The sequence below is a fragment of the Pseudophryne corroboree genome, chromosome 7 (genome assembly GCF_028390025.1).
Source record: "Pseudophryne corroboree isolate aPseCor3 chromosome 7, aPseCor3.hap2, whole genome shotgun sequence".
NCBI lineage: Eukaryota > Metazoa > Chordata > Amphibia > Anura > Myobatrachidae > Pseudophryne > Pseudophryne corroboree.
Genome location: NC_086450.1, coordinates 120,181,723 through 120,203,623, shown reverse-complemented (window position 1 = coordinate 120,203,623; position 21,901 = coordinate 120,181,723). Strand labels below are relative to the sequence as shown.

Genomic DNA, 21,901 nt, shown 5'->3' with positions numbered 1-21,901 from the left:
AGTTCAGTAGAGAAGACCATTTTTGTGGAGTTCCATGATGTGACAAAAAAGGATATACCTGTTCCAAAATTGCACCTTTTATTAGCTATTGAGAATTACAGTATGCCATTCAGGTGTATTTCAGGAGTAAAGGGGTTCCCCAGCCAAAATAATATCAGTCATTCTCTTCCACTTATTTGTGCCCCACTCTCATAATGTCTACTGAAAATGGATTTGTCAGAGGGATAAATATGCGAGGATATAATGGTCATTATGAGGTGAGGAGGCCATGCAGATGTGAAGGGAGAATGAGAAATATTGTTTTGACTAGGAACCTATTTAAAAGGGATCTGCATATGAAACAAATGCCTCTGTCTACCAACCAGTACATTTACCATTGGATCCAGTTTGGGAGAAATAAAATTTGTACCATGAAGGCACCACCATGGCTAGTCTACTTAAAACTTCCTTACATTGTCATCAGAAGTTGGGTTATCTATTATCACCTCTGGCAGAAGTAGTCCAACAGGCGATGTCGGGACGGATGGACCACCAAGCAGAGAGACAACACCGTTGCAATCCACTGTGCTGTGCATCTTGCCATTTGCTGGTAGCACCTGCATGGTCTTGGACGACTTACTGGCTTGGCTTATATTACTGTTCCGTCTTTCTCCATGTCTGTGAGGAACAAACAAGGAACCTCTCCTGCTCTCATTGTCCTCAAAAGTGCTGTGTTCATCATCTGCAAAGTCATTTTCTGACCCCATGTCTTTTGCACGGTTTCTAAAGCTGAAGAGGCTTGCTCTACTATTGCGTCTTGGTGAAAACAGAGATCCACGAATGCTCAGCAAGGACTATAATGAATGAAAATAAGAGCAAATTAAATATACGTAACTTTGCTTCAAATACGACACAATATGAACTTAAGGAGTCAGAATTCTTGTACTATAAACATTGCAAGTAAAACATGGGGAAACACTGGTCTCGAATGGGCACTAGAACACATGAAAAAACTTTTAATGATTAATTACACTCTTGGAGTCTTACAGTGATGACAGCTCTAAAGTGATATCCAATTCCATCCAGTGCCAGATGGGTGGATGGAGCTGCAGCTCCAGGCCTCCACATAAAAATAGGCTCATCATGACAGCAGTATTCTGAGGAATAACTGCCTAGCTGGCAACACAATCAGCCATAAATTATAAATATTAAAACTGTATTTCTAGTTTTCTCACAAAATTATTCAAATTTAATTTTTTTATGTATATTGGTAACTCTGGTAAACCAGTGTGAAAGAACAGTGCATTAGAAGAATGTTAAATGTTAATGCATGTATAGAAAAATATAGACATTAACCATTCATTTTTTTATTATGGTATAGAAAGACCCAGATAGGATCCTGCATTGCTACCTCACTTGTATAGTAAATGGCATGAAACTGTAAATATCACAGATGTGATGTAATTTTACAGACAACAACTTGGGATGTAATCTTTTTATTACATTTTTATAATTATTTTGGAACTAACGCATTTGCCTCAGTAGCCTTAGCTTTGAGTCAACGCTGAAAGTGACCACCAACCTCTGACCAAAAGCTGTCTATGATCACAAGATGATTGCCCTATCCAACTCCCTGTATAAGCTTTCACCTGAAAAAGATCAAAGTTCTCTTTGTGCCTCACTTATTACCCTTTTTTTAAGCTGGGACATAGCAGCTACAGGCTATACATATAGAGCTGGAACTGCAGGCTACATATATAAACAATACCTGGTGTGGAGAAGAAAACTTGTTTTCATAAGTGAGGCGATTTCCTTCAATGGAGAAACGAAAGCCTTTCCTTTTGATACTTGTTTCGGATTCAGACTTTGGAAACTTCTCATCATCCCCTTTCTCGTCATCCTCTCCTAACTCCTTCTGTCTTCTTTTCTTTTTCCGGTTCCTTCTGTCTTTGGCGCTTTTTGAACTAAGCTTGGAAGCTTCTGATGAGCTTTCAGAAAGTGGCCCAAAACCACCATCTTCGCTGTATTCTCTTGACAAATTGAGTGCTGCAGCAGCTGAGGCCTGATGGAAACACAAGTAAGAATTAACAAAGTATTATGGTGCAGTGCCGTAATTAGGTGTGTGCAGAAGGTGCATTGCCCACAGCGCATTTGCCCGGTGGGCGCATATTCTACATACACCCCTACTCCCCGAGTGGCTGCATATTCTACCCCAACTGACTGGCGCTCCGCCCGCTTGCCTGACACCCGCAGCCCCAAGCCTCCTGGTCTCCACCTCCGCACCAAACAGGCGCAGGGGGAGGCCAGTCACTGCACTCCAAGTACCGTCTGGGACCGCCTCTAAGGGTGGGCTGCGCCTGTCATCACAGAACATCTCCACCGCTGCTGCCGCTTCCCCGATGGATCCACCTCGTCAGGAGCAGGAGGTAAACACTGGGGAGACGCAAGTTACTGGAGCCTGTCAGCGCTGCAGTAACTCGCAGCGCAGCTCCTTCTTTCAACAGGTCACCTCATCGCTTGCTTTTCTCACACTGCCACCAATGTCTCGCAGCCTAGGGCAGCAATATAAGCTGCATATTATGAATAAACGAAGGTCTCTTTCTGTTTAACCCCCTCCTCTCCTCGATCAGGGTAAATGGGGCTGTTTAGGGTGTAATTATAACAGGTATACTACACTGATCTACACTATACTACACTACACTTCAGTACTCTACACTACCCCACAGTACACTACACTACACCCTAAGAGTAGGGAGGGGGATGTTAGGTGCTCTACCCGCGTAATGTGTAAAAAGGGGACCCTGTCTGGCATAATGTGTAAAAAGGGGGCTGTACCTGCCGTAATGTGTAAAAAGCGAATTCCACCTGGCGTAATATGTAAAACGGTGTAGTGGCGCTGCTGTGTGGCGTAATTTGAATAATGGAGACTACTGTGCAGCGTAATATGAATTGGTATTATTTTGTGGCCACGCCCCTTCCCCATGAAGCCACGCCCCATATTTTTGGGGCACACTTATGGCGCGCACTGGCGCCGATGCGCTTTTTTGCACACAGCGCTAAAATGTCTAGTTACGGCACTGTTATGGTGCATTCTGGTGTCTGTGACTCCCCGGAAATTTATATTAGTAGATTATTGTTTTTTTAGCTAGTGAGAGGTTCTGTTTATTATACAAGTTAAAATGGTCCTGGAGAAAACACGTTAATAGTTTGGGGAATGTGCTATTACCTCTTTAATTACATCTAGCATACAAATTGATAGAGAGGACTCTACCTGAGCTTCTTCTTGCTGTTTTTTTAGTTGCTCTAGCATTTGCTGAAATTCAGCCTCTTTCTGCTCCGCCTCTTCTAAAGTTGCCTGATTCTGTTCTTCATAAGCCATGGCAACCACAGCCAGGATCAAGTTCACCAAATAGAAGGAGCCCAAGAAGATCACCAGAACGAAGAAGATCATGTAGGTTTTACCGGCAGCACGGAGGGTCTGTAGCAACAAGTGTATAATTTAGTATGGTCAAAGTACATGGTATTCTGCAGTGATTCTAACATACAGTAAAGACAGTCAATCTGGGGATCCACCATTGTTACTAAACTATTAGTACCAGCATGTCACACTAGCCTGATAGTTTAAAAGCCACCAGTTACCTAAGTTAGTCCTAATTATTATTTTGTTTTTTCATATTTTATCCATGTCCACATGTATTTATATAAATCATAGCATATTAGCAAATCAAGTGCATTAGAATATTATATATATTGATTAAGTGCCAGTATATTATGTAATTATGCTGAACTATAACAGTTTACAAGGCTTGGCACACTACATATGACATACAAATGAATCAAATTCTAGAAAGGTCTAAAGGTGGGTACACACTGGAAGATATATCTGCCGATCAATTGATCGGCAAATATATCTATGGACGGATCGGGCAGTGTGTTGAGCATACAGACTGCCCAATCCGTCGGCGACTGACGTCATGAACTGGGCGGGCGTGTACACGGACGCGACAATATATCGGTAGATATATTGTCCGTCGGCTGCGCTGCGGGGCCGACGCGATATGTCTGTGAACGACGGAGTTCACAGACGTATCGGCCGTACACACTGGCCAACGGACCCGCGATATATCGGTCGTTCAAGAGAACGGCCGATATATCGGCCAGTGTGTACGGGCCTTAAGTGCCTGGGGCATATGTACTCAGTGGTGCCGAGAGGATGGGAGCACTAATTATCAGGGCCCATGCTGCTGCAGGGGCCCTGGTTTGCAGCACCATCTTCCAAGTGACAACTTCGGGAAGATGATCACCGCACTTTGAAAGCAAAGACTTTGCTCTCTAGTGCACATGCGCCATCTTCCCAAATGTCACTGGGAAGATGGAACTAGCTAAGAAAGAGGGACCAGCTACCTGAGTAATCAAGGTAGGAAGCGGGTGCCCAACCCCACATCCTATCTGCCCTCCCTTGAATAAATGGTGCCCCCTGTGAAGTGCATGGTCCCACAATTACTAGATTAGTAAATTATTTTTTTCAGGGTGCATAGACACCTATTTAGGCCATGTTCCCTATTTAGGCTATGCCCAGAGTGGCTCTCTACACTCCTGGATGTACTAAGCCTTGGAGAGTAATGTGGAAAGAGATTAATTACCTACCAATCAGCTCCTAACATTCATTTCTCAAACACTTCCTGTCACATGGCAGTTAAGAGCTGATTGGCTGGCACTTTATCTTGCTCCACATTAGCACTCTCCAAGGCCTAGTACAGCTCCCCCAGGGAGTTACTCATTAGACTAGACACAGCCGTTCTGTGGGCTCTATCAGTCAGTTCCTTGTGAAGTAGGGTGCACTGTCATGGAAATTAGTTCAACCCACAACATGGCTGCCTCCACTGGGAGTAGGTAACACAAACCTGTTGCCATTTCACACTACTGGCAGCCATGCTGGGAACTGTGACAAATAAGCAAATACAGTCTATCTATTGACTATTAACTTCTTATATCACTGAGACATGAATTATTTTATGACACTTTCTTCAGAGATATGATGGGGGAGACGTACTGTATCGCAGCTTGGAAGCTTGGAGAGAGATAAAGTGGACAGATGTAAAGTACTAATCAGCTCCTAACTATCATTTTTCAATCCCAGTATGTAACATGACAAGTTGATGCTGAATGTTAGTTTATCTCTATCAACTTTATCTGTCTCCTTGATACAGCTCCTCCAACCAGTTCCAAATGAATTGATAGGTTGCGTTACTAGAGTATACTAGTATTGTTTCATCCCACAACATAGCTGCTTCTACTTTATAGCACACAGTTGTACAGAGCTGGTCATGCCGAGTTGTTCGCACGTTGCCGATTTTCGTTATATTGCGATTAGTCGCTTACTGCACATGCGCAAGGTTCGCAGAGCGCATGCGCTTAGTTATTTTACACAAAAGTTAGGTATTTTACTCACGGCATAACGAGGATTTTTCATCGTTCTGGTTATCGTACTGTGATTGACAGGAAGTGGGTGTTTCTGGGCGGAAACTGGCCGTTTTCTGGGCGTGTGCGAAAAAACGCTGGCGTTTCTGGGAAAAACGCAGGAGTATCTGAAGAAATGGGGGAGTGTCTGGGCGAACGCTGGGTGTGTTTGTGACGTCAAACCAGGAACGAAACTGACTGAACTGATCGCAATGGCTGAGTAAGTCTGGAGCTACTCAGAAACTGCTAAGAAATTTCTATTCGCAATTCTGCAAATCTTTCGTTCGCAATTCTGCTAAGCTAAGATACACTCCCAGAGGACGGCGGCTTAGCGTGTGCAATGCTGCTAAAAGCAGCTAGCGAGCGAACAACTCGGAATGAGGGCCAGAGATCCTAATTTCAAGCTCAATGTTCCTACTTACTATTTGGTTTAAGATATATTTTATAGATCAGTCTAAAACGGCTAGTTGGCCAACATAACCAAACTTTCACAGTGCTAGTTATGATAGGTAAAATTATAATTGTCTTTGCGTATGTTATATTGTACAAACTGGTACTGATGCACAGAAAATCAGAACACTAATATACCCACCAGTTGGTATAAATTTTCCCAGTAGTCTTGGGTCATTAGCCGAAATAAGGATAAGAACGCCCAGCTGAATGTATCAAAACTTGTGTAACCATAATTGGGGTTTCTTCCAGTTTTTACACACATATATCCTTCTGGGCATTGGCTAAATATAACAACAAGAAATAATAAACATGTAAGTCTACAGCAAGAAATAATGTATCTCAGCATTACCAAAATGAATAAGATGTAATTTCTTAATAGAATTGAAGCAATGAGATAAAAAACAAAAAAAGAAACTGTAATAATCTGGTGCATAGTTTGTATTTAGTTTTTTTATTAAAATGTATTTTATTAAACTCCTACTAAAAAGTTTTTCTTAAAATTTTAATAATATCATTTTAAAATTGCTTTGTCTCTGCGTGAGTTTAATATATTAGTGAAATAACTAAATAATAAAGTCAGAGATAAAGAAACACTTTGTGTTTAAACTTATTTTTAAAAACCCACTAAACATGTCATGTAATCTATTTCTCCTATGCAGAGTCTGTTTACCAGTACATTTATTCTCATGTAATGGAATGACTTAAGTCATAATGTATACAGGCTAAATTGGGCATATTAAGGAATCAAATTTGTTGAGATATCAATATAGTACAAGTTCAACCTTTATCTGAATTACTAATTGGTCTTAGCTTGTATCGGTTAAGAGGTCAGGTAATTGTCACACATCTTACTGTGTGTACAGTAGGTGGTAAATGGTACATTTTATAGAACTGTTTTTTGTATAATAAACTGTCACCAAAACAGAGGACAGTTCCACCAAAAGTGAAAGACATTCTCGTAAATCATTTACACCCCTTTCAGACCGCAAATGGCGGGACGCACCCAGGAGCCGTACACTGGTGCTTCTCGTGTGCGACTGGCCCTTTTCACACTGGCTTCCTCAGCTCGGCATATTGCCGGATTAGTGACATCAGTGGTGACGTCAGATGATCTCCAAGCGCCGCCCGTCCATACAGGGTGAACGGGAAATGGGCTGCAATGACCTAGCAACCCGTTCACACAGCACAGCGACCCAGGTTAAAGCCGTATTTTCCCCTGGGCCCTTTCAGACTGCACAGCATCCCGGGTTATGCGCTCATGTGCAATAACCCAGGTTACAGGCTGGTGGTCTGAAAGGGATATTACTCATATTTGTTTGAAAATGAGCACTTCACACATTTTTTTTTTGTGTTTTTATAGCTGCAAACAGCACCGTCATTCTGCTGCAGTGACAGGATGTAAGTTTAATGTAAACTTTAATATTGGATATAATTCTTTTGAAAAGATTGCCATTGTCTAAGTTTTACTTGTGTTGACTTGAAAACAGTACCTTCTAAATATGTAATGGTTGAAAACACATTAAAACAGACAGAGTCAGGAGGCTTGTGAATTGCAAACTACCAATACTAGAGAACTGTCCACCTGTTTAGTGCAATCAGGACTTCTGATCTGATTCAACGACAATTGAAAGATAAGTCCTGCTAACAAGTGCAATGCATACCTACTGGGCGTTGGGAGGACCAAGCACTTTGGAAATGCTAAGTATGCCCCCATGGCCCCCTCTAAAGTGATGTCAGAGTGACATGACCTTTCTACCTTCTTGTTCACAAGCTGAATGAATTCTGCTGTTCATAAATCAATTGTCAACAAAAAGGTTATCAACCCCTTTAGTATTAAAACACAGCAGTGACCTGTTTCAATAAAAATATTACTGCAAACAATGGCAATAATATACCAACAAAAATTACAAATATTAAGCACATAACCGGTTGGCAACTTCAACCCTATTTGTTCCTTAGTTCTTTGTAAGGCTATTCATATAAGGTATACAAAATGTTACCAGTTTTTAGTGCGCAAAAAAAAACCCCAATATTGCAGCTAGTTATGTATATCAGAGTAGCGCATCCAGGTTACTCAGAAACAGTGAATAGAGAAAAAGAAATAGATATACACCCTCCAGCGCTAAGGAGAATACCACATTCACAATATATATTCAGAAAAACGCCGTACAAAAACACTTGTCACCAATGTGGATAATGACACAATTAATAGTACTTAACGTTTAGGGAAGTGGTCAACATAAGAGCAGATTTTTCTTAATCCGTGGGTTTCCACAGTTTACCATGTGAAAAGAAAAGATATATAATAGTGCAGATTGTTTGAAAAGGATTGCAGATTTTATTAAAAGGATCCACTTACAAACGCAAATTATGGATTGAGCCTGATAAAATTCCCAAACTGGCGAAATACAGCATCAAACAGGTGCATCAATTCCAGGGTTATAATAGATCTTTCATGCAGACTCCATGATGAAATGTACGGTACCATAAAAAAGAAATATAAATAGTGCAAGTATGTAGAAACAATTCAAAGTTTTAATACACATATGCACTTACAAACACTTGACAGAAATACAGCATAACGGGTTCCCCACTGGCAAAACAGCATAGGTAAGTTCCTGATGTCCGAGGAATTCTCCAGCACTCACTTCCGGAATGTGAGTGCCGTATCAAACCCAAGATCTTTAAGCCACGCAGGGTATCCCTCCTAAAGCCACGCTAGACGCGTTTCAGACCGAAGTCCTTCCTCAGTAGCATGGCTTATACTCTCCTAAGGCGTCCTTTTATCAAGAGGAAGCAGGTGCTTCCAATTCCAGCTGATCCGCGTCGTCCTCACATCCGGCATGCACGTCACGACCGGAACCGGAAGTGACATCGCGGTTTGCGTTCCATACAGACAGGAAGTCATCCGCATGCGTTCCACGTGTCGAGCATGTGCATTACAACCGGAACCGGAAGTGATGTTACATTTTGCATTCCACTCGATCAGAGGTGGTTCACATGCGTTCCACAATCCATTTTCATGATGAGAGTCACTAACAGAAGTCCATATACATGTTCCACATCGTAAAACCGGAGCTAAATAATCACATAACGCAAGCATCAATAAAAACAAAAAATATATATATATAAAAAATATAAAAAATATATTTAAAAAGAATAACTTTAAAATACATAAGAATAAAATACATAAGAATAAAACGAAGGACAGATTTCATCAGGAATTCAAGGGGATGAATCGCTGGGGCAATTAATTAAAATAAACATATATATCTATGTGTATAGAGGAAATTGCATAATAAAATTATATGTGAACTAATTAAGTTAAAAAGCATTTAAGCTCAAAGTCCACATTCAGACCCTTAGGTGCAAGGGTTCCTAAATAGTGTATCCACCGCATCTCGGCTTGTGATAGTCGTTTATCTATATCACGGTTTCTGGATCTAGGTAATATTAATTGGATGCCCCAAAAATTCTTTATAAAACATTTTATAAAGAATTTTTGGGGCATCCAATTAATATTACCTAGATCCAGAAGCCGTGATATAGATAAACGACTATCACAAGCCGAGATGCGGTGGATACACTATTTAGGAACCCTTGCACCTAAGGGTCTGAATGTGGACTTTGAGCTTAAATGCTTTTTAACTTAATTAGTTCACATATAATTTTATTATGCAATTTCCTCTATACACATAGATATATATGTTTATTTTAATTAATTGCCCCAGCGATTCATCCCCTTGAATTCCTGATGAAATCTGTCCTTCGTTTTATTCTTATGTATTTTATTCTTATGTATTTTAAAGTTATTCTTTTTAAATATATTTTTTATATTTTTTATATATATATATTTTTTGTTTTTATTGATGCTTGCGTTATGTGATTATTTAGCTCCGGTTTTACGATGTGGAACATGTATATGGACTTCTGTTAGTGACTCTCATCATGAAAATGGATTGTGGAACGCATGTGAACCACCTCTGATCGAGTGGAATGCAAAATGTAACATCACTTCCGGTTCTGGTTTTAATGCACATGCTCGACACGTGGAACGCATGCGGAGGACTTCCTGTCTGTATGGAACGCAAACCGCGATGTCACTTCCGGTTCCGGTCGTGACGTGCATGCCGGATGTGAGGACGACGCGGATCAGCTGGAATTGGAAGCACCTGCTTCCTCTTGACAAAAGGACGCCTTAGGAGAGTATAAGCCATGCTACTGAGGAAGGACTTCGGTCTGAAACGCGTCTAGCGTGGCTTTAGGAGGGATACCCTGCGTGGCTTAAAGATCTTGGGTTTGATACGGCACTCACATTCCGGAAGTGAGTGCTGGAGAATTCCTCGGACATCAGGAACTTACCTATGCTGTTTTGCCAGTGGGGAACCTGTTATGCTGTATTTCTGTCAAGTGTTTGTAAGTGCATATGTGTATTAAAACTTTGAATTGTTTCTACATACTTGCACTATTTATATTTCTTTTTTATGGTACCGTACATTTCATCATGGAGTCTGCATGAAAGATCTATTATAACCCTGGAATTGATGCACCTGTTTGATGCTGTATTTCGTCAGTTTGGGAATTTTATCAGGCTCAATCCATAATTTGCGTTTGTAAGTGGATCCTTTTAATAAAATCTGCAATCCTTTTCAAACAATCTGCACTATTATATGTCTTTTCTTTTCACATGGTAAACTGTGGAAACCTACGGATTAAGAAAAATCTGCTCTTATGTTGACCACTTCCCTAAACGTTAAGTACTATTAATTGTGTCATTATCCACATTGGTGACAAGTGTTTTTGTACGGCGTTTTTCTGAATATATATTGTGAATGTGGTATTCTCCTTAGCGCTGGAGGGTGTATATCTATTTCTTTTTCTCTAAGGCTATTCATATGCCTATATCAAGTGTGTTTAAATTGGTCTACTGTCTTAGCTTCTACAACCTCTGACGGGAGTACATTCCACTTGTTCACTACTCTTTCTGTGAAGTCATTTTTCCTCAACTTTACTCTGAACCTACCTCCCTCCATCAGTGCAAATCCCTGTGTTCTAATACTGTACTTCTCTTCCTTTGAAGAATGTTTCCCTCCAGTACCTTTTTAAAACCCTTGGTATATTTGAAAGTTTCTAGCATGTCCCCTCTTTCTCTTCTCTGCTCCACACTATATATTTTATTGGTAAGTTTTGCGATGTAGGCCATGCACCATTGTAATTGCCCTTCTTTATACAGTCTCTAATGTATTTATAGCCTTTATATAAATACTGGATATGACCTCCAGAACTGAACACAGTATAAGTTTTTTTTTTTGGCTAGTCTCAAACTCCAGACTGCCCATATTGAAAACTTAATCATTTCTAACCATGCCCCCACATGGTTTTCCTTACTTTTGACAACCCCCAAGTCTTCCTCCTTTAACTGGAGCTTCCCAGCTTACTTGCTCATTGCCCGCATTTTAAGTTACACCTAGAACAACAGTTTCATGATTATGTTGATGACAACATTACTTACCTTGATGATATAGCTTTATTTGGGGCAGCGACCAAGCCGATGCTCAGAGGCCACATTTTAGCTTACATATCCCACAAACATTGCCAGCTTAATCAACACTTCCTAGCTTTAAATAAAGGCTTTTCAAAGTCCTATGCCGACATACTGCAATCTGATGCCGACATGGCTCGGCAGCTTTATCTGACTAAAACAGCCGTACAAAACATAGGGGTCACTCCGACCTGATCACACGCTGCCGTTTTTCACAGCGCAGCGATCAGGTCACTACTGCGCATGCGTATGCACTGAAATGCGCAGGCGCGTTGTATGGGTACAAAGCGGATCGTTGCTAGGCGATGGATTTAACAAAGAATACATTCACACAGCCGATTGCAAAAAGATTGACATGAAGAAGGCATTTATGGGTGTCAACTGACCGTTTTCAGGGAGTGGTTGGAAAAATACAGGCGTGTCCAAACGTTTGCAGGCCGGGTGTCTGACATCAATTCCGGTACTGGACAGGCTGAAGTGATCGCAGTGGCTGAGTAAGTTCAGACCTACTCAGAAACTGCACAAACTATTTTTGTAGTGCTCGGCTGCACAGGCGTTCGCACACTTGCAAAGCTAAAATACACTCCCCAGTGGGTGGCGACTATGCATTTGCACGGCTGCAAAAATAGCTAGCGAGCGATCAATTCGGAATGACCCCCATTATGTACTGAGAGGGCCTAATATTATTTAGACTACCAGAAACATTGCTATTTTCATTGGGGGAACAAGCAGGCAAACTTTTAGCAAATACTGTCTGGAGTCAGAGGCCGTCTTCCCAAATTTTGTCTATTATGGGTACTTCAGTACCGCTCCACAAGAATGAGGATATTGCAGATATGTTTTTGCAATATTATACCAACCTATACTCTGCCCAGACTGATGATCCTGCTCTTAGCATGCATTTCCTTAGAGTGGCTAACTAACCTACTCTTTATGTGGAGGCCAGCGAATCCCTGACAGCTCCCATTTCTGAACCAGAGATTTCTTCAGCTATTAAATCTTTATCCAATGTCAACTCTCTAGGCCCGGATGTCCTTAGTGCTGAATACTATAAAATGTTGGCTCCACATACGGCCGCACCTAATCTATCTTTTTCATTTTATTCTAAAGGGTGAGGGCGTACCACAAGATTTTAACCAAACCTGTATTATACCTTCATTAAAACCTGGTGGACTCTACGTTGACTCAACTGTATCGTCCAATATCTCAGCTAAACCAGGATTTTAACATTTTCACTGGCATAATTGCCCAAAGTTTATAGTCAGTGCTTCCCAAATCCGCATTCTGTGATTCCCAAATTGCTAGACATTCTGCGGGACTTTCACATTGTCACGGGCTTCCTAATAAATTATACCAAGATGGAAACCAGAATGGAACACTTTTTTACTTTTCAATGGGCCACTACTACTTTAAAATACTTGGGTCTTTATATTACGCCATACCCTGCTGGCTTTTATGCTGCCAATTTTCCTGCCCACATACAGTGCACACTTCTTGGCTTTTAAAAATGGAAACCACTTCCCCTTTCATATCTTGGTAGGTGTCAGTTAATTCAAATGATATCCTTTCCTAGGATTCTATACCGGTCTCAGGTGCTCCTTTTGCTTCCACTGGACTCTGATTAAAACAATTTGAACAAGGCTGCCCGCAGATTTATCTGGGCAGACAAAAACCCAGAATATCTTTATATAAACTAAACCAACCCCCTAATTTTGGAGGAGTGAATTTACATTGTCTATGATCCAATGATTATCATTATAAAGTTGACTGGATCAAAGGCACACATAGCTTTGCTGATACAGCCTTGGAACAAACCTTTAGCACTGATATTCCATTGGTTGGTCTATTACATATGTGCCCCTACTCCTTTCTGCCTAATTTAATACATCATTTCTTTATACATAATACATGCTTAGATTGGCGTTATGCTCAATCTCAAATGAAGGTCATCACCTTATTTCTCCCTTTAGGCTACATAACAACATCCCCATGGGCTTTCATATATTTATCAATTATTAGACTGGTCTAATATGACTATTCTCATGACACTTTACAGGAAAAGTACACTCAACTTCAGATCACCTTATTTGTTTATTTTCAAATAATTAGTTATGTCACCACTCTGATATCCCAACTTCTTGCTATGACTGAGGGTTGTAGGTTGAATCATGATGTGCTGTCTCACTGCTCTACTATGGTGTTTTCTACCTCTACTTTTTATGCTCATATACGGCATGTGTTATGTTTAGATATGGAGATGACTACGTTTCCTACGATACCCATGACCACTATTCTTGTCTTTTGTCAAACTAAACAAGCAATTAATTTAAGCATTATATGCTGCGATGCACTATAAATTGTTGTACCACGCTTATTTTACCCCTTAATTAAGATTTCTCATTGGTGTCTCCACAGCTCCGATTGTATGAGGTGTAAACAGACAGAGGCGGATTTGATGCATTGTATGTGGTCCTGCGAGGAGATACAGCAATTTTGGTCATTAGTTCATACTTATATTTGTACCACACTAGGGATAACTTTTGTGATAACTCCTGAATGGGGCTTGTGGGATATAATTTCATCTAGCTTACCTCGCCTTTCCTAGGGTACAAGCCAATTACTGGCGAAAATTTTGGATGCTGCCAAAAAATCATACTACCCAATGGATTTTGGGCCTATTTCAGACCTGATTGCTCCTCTGCATTTTTGCAGAGGTCTGCGATCAGATAGCCACCACCCATAGAGAGTGAAAACCCGCCCCGTAAAAGTGTGCGAATGTATGCATACACCATGCGAAAACTTTGCCATACAGCGGACATCTGCAAATCCGTTCGCAACTCACTCACCATCGAATGTGTTTTCCAGTCTGTGCAGTATGTGCCCAGGTAGTAGTGCAAAAAAACAGGCTGATCGGGTCAGTAGCTGACGTCACACACCCTCCCATAAACCACTTGAGCATGCCTGCATTTTTCCTGACACTCCCAGAAAATGGGCAGTTACCACATGAAACACCCACTTCCTTTCAATCAGCCTGCGTTCGCTTAGCGATAAAAAAAAAGCAGAACTTTTTTGCTGTTAGGCGTCGCGCCTGCACATTACGATCTGTACACGTGCGCAGTCAACCGATAATTGGCCGCTGTGTGAAATCGCACAACAGCAATCAAGTCTGAATTAGGCCCTTCATCTGCTATGTTAACCTTGACCGTTTTACAACCTAGAGTGTCCTATTTGTTCCATATGGACTAGCTGGAAATGTCTATTAACAAAGGGGCAGATAAATATTTTTTTTAATATGGTTTCCATATACTGTATTTATACTAAACCGCCCCAAGTTAAGGAAACGTTCAGATCAGCAGTTCGTCTGATAGCCTGGTATAATATGAAAATAGTACCTACCAGTAACCCCCCCCCCCCTTTAATTCGCCCGTCCCGTGCGACAATATGTTTTGCATTTGTTGACTTTATATGCCACCTGTTTTAACACATTATATTCGCTGTAGTGTATTCTCTGTATTGCTCTTGAATTGTGATATTGTATAACCTTCTTGTATTATTTTATTGGTTTATTGTTCCATTCTGCCAATTATCTGTTCTCATTTATTGTAACTTGCAATCTTACAATTAAATATATAAAAAAAAAACAAGGGACTGGCCCAGGTACAGATCCCTGGTGCCCTCCATTTACTACAACCCTCTGTTTCCTATCCTGCAACCAAGATCGTATTCATTCAATACAAGATTTCCAGTTTATTTAGCAGTCTGTGATGCGGGACCATGTCAAAAGCCTAAAGTCTAGATAGGCTACATCTATGCTACCCTTCTTAATCTATTACTTTAGTCACCAAGAAAATCCATGCTGTTTGAGATCCTGTAAATTGCTGGGTTTAAGATATTTAACAACTCTTTTTTTTTTAAATAGTTTTCCCATTATTTTCTCTACTACTGATGTAAGGTTCACCACATTTGGTACACATTTGTGATTTCAAGTCCACTGGAATTTCTCCTGTATCTAGCGACTGGTTGTATAATTCTGTTAATGGTGTTACCAGAACCCATTTAAGTTCTTTTAGTATCCTTGGATGTATACCATCTGGCCCCATTTATTTCTCCACTTCCAGTTTTGAGAGTCCTATTAGGAACTTCTCCTCTGTAAATGTATTTTTATCTACCTCATTTTTAGGAATGTTCTTGCAACTTAACTGTGGCCCCTCCCCCCTCTTCTTCTGTAGTGAATACTGAGCATAAATATTTTTTTAGATGATCTGCTGCTGCCTTGTCTACCTCGACCAGACTCTTATTCTCCGTCTTAATCCTTTTTATCCCTGTTTCATTGTATCCTTTCAATTATAAAATTAAAAAAAGTTTTACCCCCTTTACCTACTGACTGGGCAATTCTCTCTTCGGCTTATGCCTTTGCATGTCTGATCACCTTCTTAGCCTCCTTTCATCTGACAAGATATACCTCTTTGTCCTCATTGTTTGAGTCTCCTAATATTTCTGATTTTCCACAAAGCAACCTAGGTGTGCACCTAGGGCCCGAAGGGGGCAGGGTGCGCTAGGGCCACTGGTGCACTATCAATTATAGGGGTGGCCAACCAGTCAGAGGAAAAGAGACCAAAAACATACGTAGTTAAGTCAAAAACCAGTATCATGTGTACCCCAAGGGCGCATAAAAAACTCAGACTCCCACCCTTCACTCTGTGCCTCTCAGCATCCCACCTCTGTGTCTTTCAACCTGCCCCCTTCACTCTGTGCCTCTTAGCATCCCACCTCTGTGTCTGTCAGCATTCCCCTTCACTACGTCGATCACAGCCTCCCCCTTCACTCTGTGCTTCTCAGCCTCCCATTCTTCACTCTGTGTCTCTCAGCCTGCTTCACTTCACTCTGTGCCTCTCAGCCTTCCACTCTTCACTGTTTGCCTATCAGCCTGCCCCCTTCACTCTACTGTATGTCTCTCAGCCTGCTTCCCCTTCACTCTGTGCTTCTCAGCCTTCCACCCTTCACTCTGTGCTTTCAGTCTGCCCGCTTCACTCTGTATCTCTCAGTCTGCTCCTCCTTCACTCTGTGCCTCTCAACCTGCTCCCTTTCACTCTGTGCCTCTCAGCCTTCCACCCTTCACTCTTTGCCTATCAGCCTGCCTCCTTCACTCTATGGGGGGATATTTAATTGTTTGAAAAATCAGTTGGGTATCTGTTTTTCCTATCTAACAGACAGAAAAAACAGACACCCAACTGACTTTTCAAACATTTGAATTCCCCCCCCATGTCTCTCAGCTTGCTTACCATTCACTCTGTGCTTCTCAGCCTCACACCGCATACTACCTCTCTATCTCTCCCCTCCCCACACATGCAGCAGACTACAGCCTCAGAACACTCCCAGAGTCACTCAGGAGGAGCTGGGTATGCAGTGCCACTCACAGCCCAGAGTCTTGACACCCATCCCGGGCGGTGAGTTTTGCGTGACCAGAGGCGGCGGCATCACCGGGAGATACATGAGCTCACTCATTGGCATCATCAGAAGGCTGTTGGCGGACAGCGGCAAGACAGGAACCCCTACTGCAGCTGTGGAGCAGTGCCCTCTACTGGCTGGCGCTCTACATGCCAGCGTACTGGGTGTAACGGGCAGGCCGGCCCCGGGGGCAGTGCTAGCGCAGCCAAGCCTCCTCTGAACAGCGGCGTACCTGTCAGAGGAGGCAGGGTGTCAATGACAGTAATGGGATGTGAGACGCACATCCAGTGTCAGGGAGTGGGTGCCACATCTCAATAAAAAAAGAGCTGTATGCGGCTATCAGGGGTGTATAAGTGGTAAACCTGCATGCTGCCCGGGCAGATGGAGGGGGCCCAGTGGCTCCAATGATCTGGACTACAGACTGCTTCTGTGAAGCAGTGACTGGAATGATTAGTACCTGCTGGGCCTGATTATGTGAAGAACCCTGCCCTGAGAAACCATTCTCACAGACAGGTTCCTCCATCAGGTCCCCCCACTGAATCAGCTTTCCTTCCTCAGCTCTGCAGTAGTCCCACCCACAACTCCTTCTTGCTTCTGTTGGCACTGCACACACAGAAGTCTGGCTCTGTATCTGCAGTATACACCACAGAGGTACTCTCTTTCCTGCAGTCTCTCCCACTATCTCCCTTTACCCTACAGTCTCTTCTACTTTACCCTTTTCCCCTGCAGTCTCTTTCACTGCTCTCTTATCCCTGCAGTCTCTCTTACTGTCTCCCTTTCCCCTTCAGTCTCTCCCAATGCCCCCTCCCCATATATGCCTGTGCCCCCTGGCCATCTATACCTCTGCCCCTCCCCCATCTGTGTCACTGACCCCTTCCCACCTGTACCTCTGCCCCCTCCCCCTCTGTGCTTCTTCCCCCTTTAACCATGTCTGCCTATGCCCCCTCCCTGCAGGTGTGCCTCTGCCCCCTTACTGTATGGTTGGTACAGTAATTGCAATCAGAATTGCTGTGGATAGACGGAGGACCAATTCCATTCAACACCACAAAACTGAACCTACAGTTTGGTCTGGTTTGCAGCAACCGCGTCTAGGGTTAGTTTAGGGGTTTGGGTTAGGGTATTAGGGAAAATACTGTATAGTGATTCATAGTGTTTGAAGAAGGTGAGCCCCAAACCGTTATCTTGCCTTGGGCCCCATGAGGTCTTTATCCAGTACTGGTACCAATTACAATCAAGTAATAATATTGCACACATACTTTTAAATACACAGATAATTATACATCAGGTTGAAATGAATACAGATTGGGAGTTGTACAGTAGTTGTTTGCAGGATGTAAATGGAAATGCACACATACTTTTAAATACACAGCTGATTATGCATCAGGGTGAATACAGATTGGGAGTTGTAGTTTTTGCAGGATGTAAATGGAAATGTTGTTAGTAAATACAATATATAAGCTGCACTTTCAGAAATGGCTGTCTCTAGTCTATGCAGCTAGTACAGCAAGTAGTCTTAAAAGAAGTGCCTACATATTTACCAACATTTTAAAATGACATTAAAATATTTCAGGCACAACAATAATTATAACACTGCAACAACTTTTATGTATTTTGTGCCTTGCGGGCCGTGATACAAGATTGATACTATATAATGTTATTATTGTTTATATGCACATACATAACTGACTGCACAGATTTAAGGCAGCAAAATACTGTGGGACAGGTTTGGCAGACATAACCGAGCTGGAGCAGGGGGGCGGGATGGAGTGGGTTGGGGCTGGTGGAAGCGACGGAGCAGAGGGCATGATGGGATGAGCATCAGTCAGAGCAGGGGAATGAGGGGTGGAGCAATGGATGGAAGGAGATTAGGATGTTACTAGTAATAATAATAAATATTGGGCACTCTGAGAAAAACAGTTGGGAAAAATCCTTACCCTGAATCTGAAGAATTACCGCAGAGCAAAAAGTCCCTATGACCTTGCAACCTGTAAAAGTGAGCTGTAAGGATAGATAAATGCATAGTAGGATAAGAAGATTAAATTATTACACTTTATAGTACAGAACTCAACAATATGTAATATTGATGTAAACCCTTATAATTGATGAGTTCTGAATTAAGCACATTAGTGATTATTAGGAAAATATATGTATTATAAGGAATGCATACACCTGAGTGGGGAATGAATATGGATGTTGCCTTAGGTATTTGTGAGCTGCATAAAACCACTCAGCCTACATGCGGCTTTCATGTGCTAACAGGATTTGTAATATCACTATTAATTACAGTAAATAGTAAATTTTCTAGTAAATATTCTATATTCATTTTTAAACTGAAGACTTTTTTTATTTATTTTATTTTTAAGTTTACACTGCAACTGATACACAAAGATATGGGATTGGCCATTTACAATTTCTTTTCTATCTGTGTATTTTATACAATAATTTGTCAAAGGAATGGCAGAACCTGATTGGTGGGGTACTAATATGGCCATTCAAATAGATCATGTCTTCATACTGACTGCAGAATACATTTATCAGTACCCAATATCTCTAACTGATTTCAAGGGTAGTAAGGGAATTTCCACCATATTTTCTATTCTGATATAGATTATTCTTTATAATACACACAGGTCTATCTGTAATTATAATTATGCCAGTCACCATTTTAAAAATGACAGTGGATGAGTAGTGGCAGTACTATTCTCCACTTATAAATGTAGATATTACTGCTCACAATACAGTACATTATAATACTGTATAGCAAACATCAGGGAACATTATATTTTCTTACTTGGATCTTCAACGTACTCCTGCCAGTCAAAATCAAGGACGGTATTGTTGAAAAATGTGCTGTTAGCGTCCATTGTATCATTAAAGTAGGAAGTGGTATTCAATCCATGGTTACTGTACAGAGGGGGCCAAAGTAAACACTTATTTCTTAAGTGACCCATGAACAGCTGCAGTCCTATTAGTGCAAACACACTCAGACAAAACACCGTGAGAATCATCACGTCTGAAAGCTTCTTCACCGACTGAATCAGAGCTCCCACGATGGTCTTCAGGCCTAGGATCAAAACCACACAATTGCATTTTTTTCGAAAGCACACCAATATTAGAGGAAAAAAAAAATGAAAGTACTGTATACAGTGATGAACTATTTGCATGCAGAAACTGGTACATACACTAATACGGAGACAAAGCAATTAACACAATGCACAGCCTGAAGCTGGTGAAAAACAGTGAAATGAGTTGAAGAGACATGGACAATTTAGTGGCCTTTTCTGTGCTTCACAGATGGTGAAGCACCAAACAAAAATGGCAGCTTAGCATTCACTTGTTGTGTTGTTTTGTTTGTTTTGGGGGGAAGGGGTGTCGGTTCTGCTCTTCCATACAGTAATGGAAGGAATGGTCTAGTTTACAGGTTCTCAGACTTGGTCCTCAGGACCCCAAACACTTCACGTTTTCCAGGTCTCTTCCCAGAATTGCAAGGGAAATAATTAGCTCCACCCGTGGATATTTAAAAATGCGTCAATAAGTAATGAATACACCTGTGCACCTGCAAGGTGAGCTGGAAAACATGAACTCTGTGGGGTCCTGAGGACCGATTTTGAGAACCACTGGTCTAGTTGACTTCACTGTTCAAATTTATTGTTTGAAGGCAGTACATAAAGTATAAGTTGCTCCTTTGTGTAAAAAAAATGTATAAGATTCACAAATAACTAGATATTAGTGTGATAAAAGTTACTGCAGGACATTTATGGAAATTTGTCCACATGTATCAACCAATCAGATTCTATTTTTCAGGTACAGTACGCTTTTGAAACTGTTGACAAGTATTTGACTGGCTGCTGTTGGTTACAGCACATTTGTGCACAGTAACATAAGTTGGAAGGAACAACAGGAAGCAGGGGGTATAAAAAAAATGTATCCCTAGTCTGCACTAAAAATGCATGTAACATTCAATACTGATAGCAGCAAATTATTGGTTGCTATATGTTACAGCATTTTAAAGTCTTCTACAGTACTTGTTCATGTTATTAAATAAGCATGAAATAGAACATGTGTTCAATACAAAGTAGAGGCAGCCAGTTTGTAGATTGAACAGATGGTGCCTTATCAAACTATAAAAACTTTGGTACCAGAGCAACATGGATATTAATCAGATTGATAATTAAAAGCCTGAACTATTGGTTCCTAGTGTGAATTCTTTTAGCTCACAAAATGAATGACCATCTGCACTGGGTAGCTTGCACGTGTACTTTAAGATGTTAAGGGGTACATTTACTAAGCAGTGATAAGAGCGGAGAAGTGAGCCAGTGGAGAAGTTGCCCATGGCAACCAATCAGAACTGAAGTAACATCTATAATTTGCATACTATAAAATTATACAGAGCTGCTGATTGGTTGAAGGGGAAATTTCTCTACTGGCTCACTACTCCGTTCTTATCACAGCTTAGTAAATGTTCCCCTTAGACTGGTAACCACTATCACACAGATTATTGTGAATGCTTTAAAATATAGTTTTTTATTATATATTAAAGCAACTTATACTTTACATATAGTTTTCTTTTATAAGCTTTGTGTCTTCGTCACATAAATTTGCACTACTCTACAAAAATTATCTACGTGAAAAGATCAGACCTGTTTTCCAAAAAGATGTCACATGCAACTATCATGAATTTATAGTCTGTATCTACATCTATATTTCATGTTGCATTAAAACTTCCATTGAAGCATAAGTTCAATGACACACTTTTTAGGTGTTTAAGGTTATCATTTTGAATTTGTATATATTGTATACATTACATACACTTTTAACAGCGCTTTAAATAGCTTTCTACAGATGCCAATTAAATAAGATTTAAAAAATTTTTTTTACCTTAAAGGTGTGAAAAGAAGATCTTAAAATGCAAAATTACACAGACTGAAAATAGTGAAGTCTCATGCAAGAAAGTGTTCGGAACTCGATAAAACTAAAATGTTAAATAATAAAAAAAAAGCTAATGCTAAAAAAAGCTAG

General features: G+C 40.9%; 1 protein-coding gene across 4 annotated transcripts in view; it reads right to left on the bottom strand.

The window, feature by feature from the left end:
• LOC134944756 (sodium channel protein type 2 subunit alpha-like) overlaps positions 1-21,901 on the bottom strand; it is a 423,313-nt gene that overhangs the window by 85,297 nt on the left and 316,115 nt on the right. For 2 of the 4 annotated variants that reach the window (XM_063933594.1, XM_063933593.1), the window contains exons 8-13: positions 19,674-19,946; positions 18,817-18,880; positions 6,032-6,173; positions 3,251-3,457; positions 1,748-2,041; positions 453-833 (exon numbers count right to left, since the gene is read on the bottom strand). In XM_063933594.1, the coding sequence (XP_063789664.1) occupies positions 453-833; positions 1,748-2,041; positions 3,251-3,457; positions 6,032-6,173; positions 18,817-18,880; positions 19,674-19,946 (1,361 nt within the window). The remainder of the gene's footprint in view (positions 1-452; positions 834-1,747; positions 2,042-3,250; positions 3,458-6,031; positions 6,174-18,816; positions 18,881-19,673; positions 19,947-21,901) is intronic. The other 2 variants (XM_063933595.1, XM_063933596.1) reach the window with 1 other exon arrangement.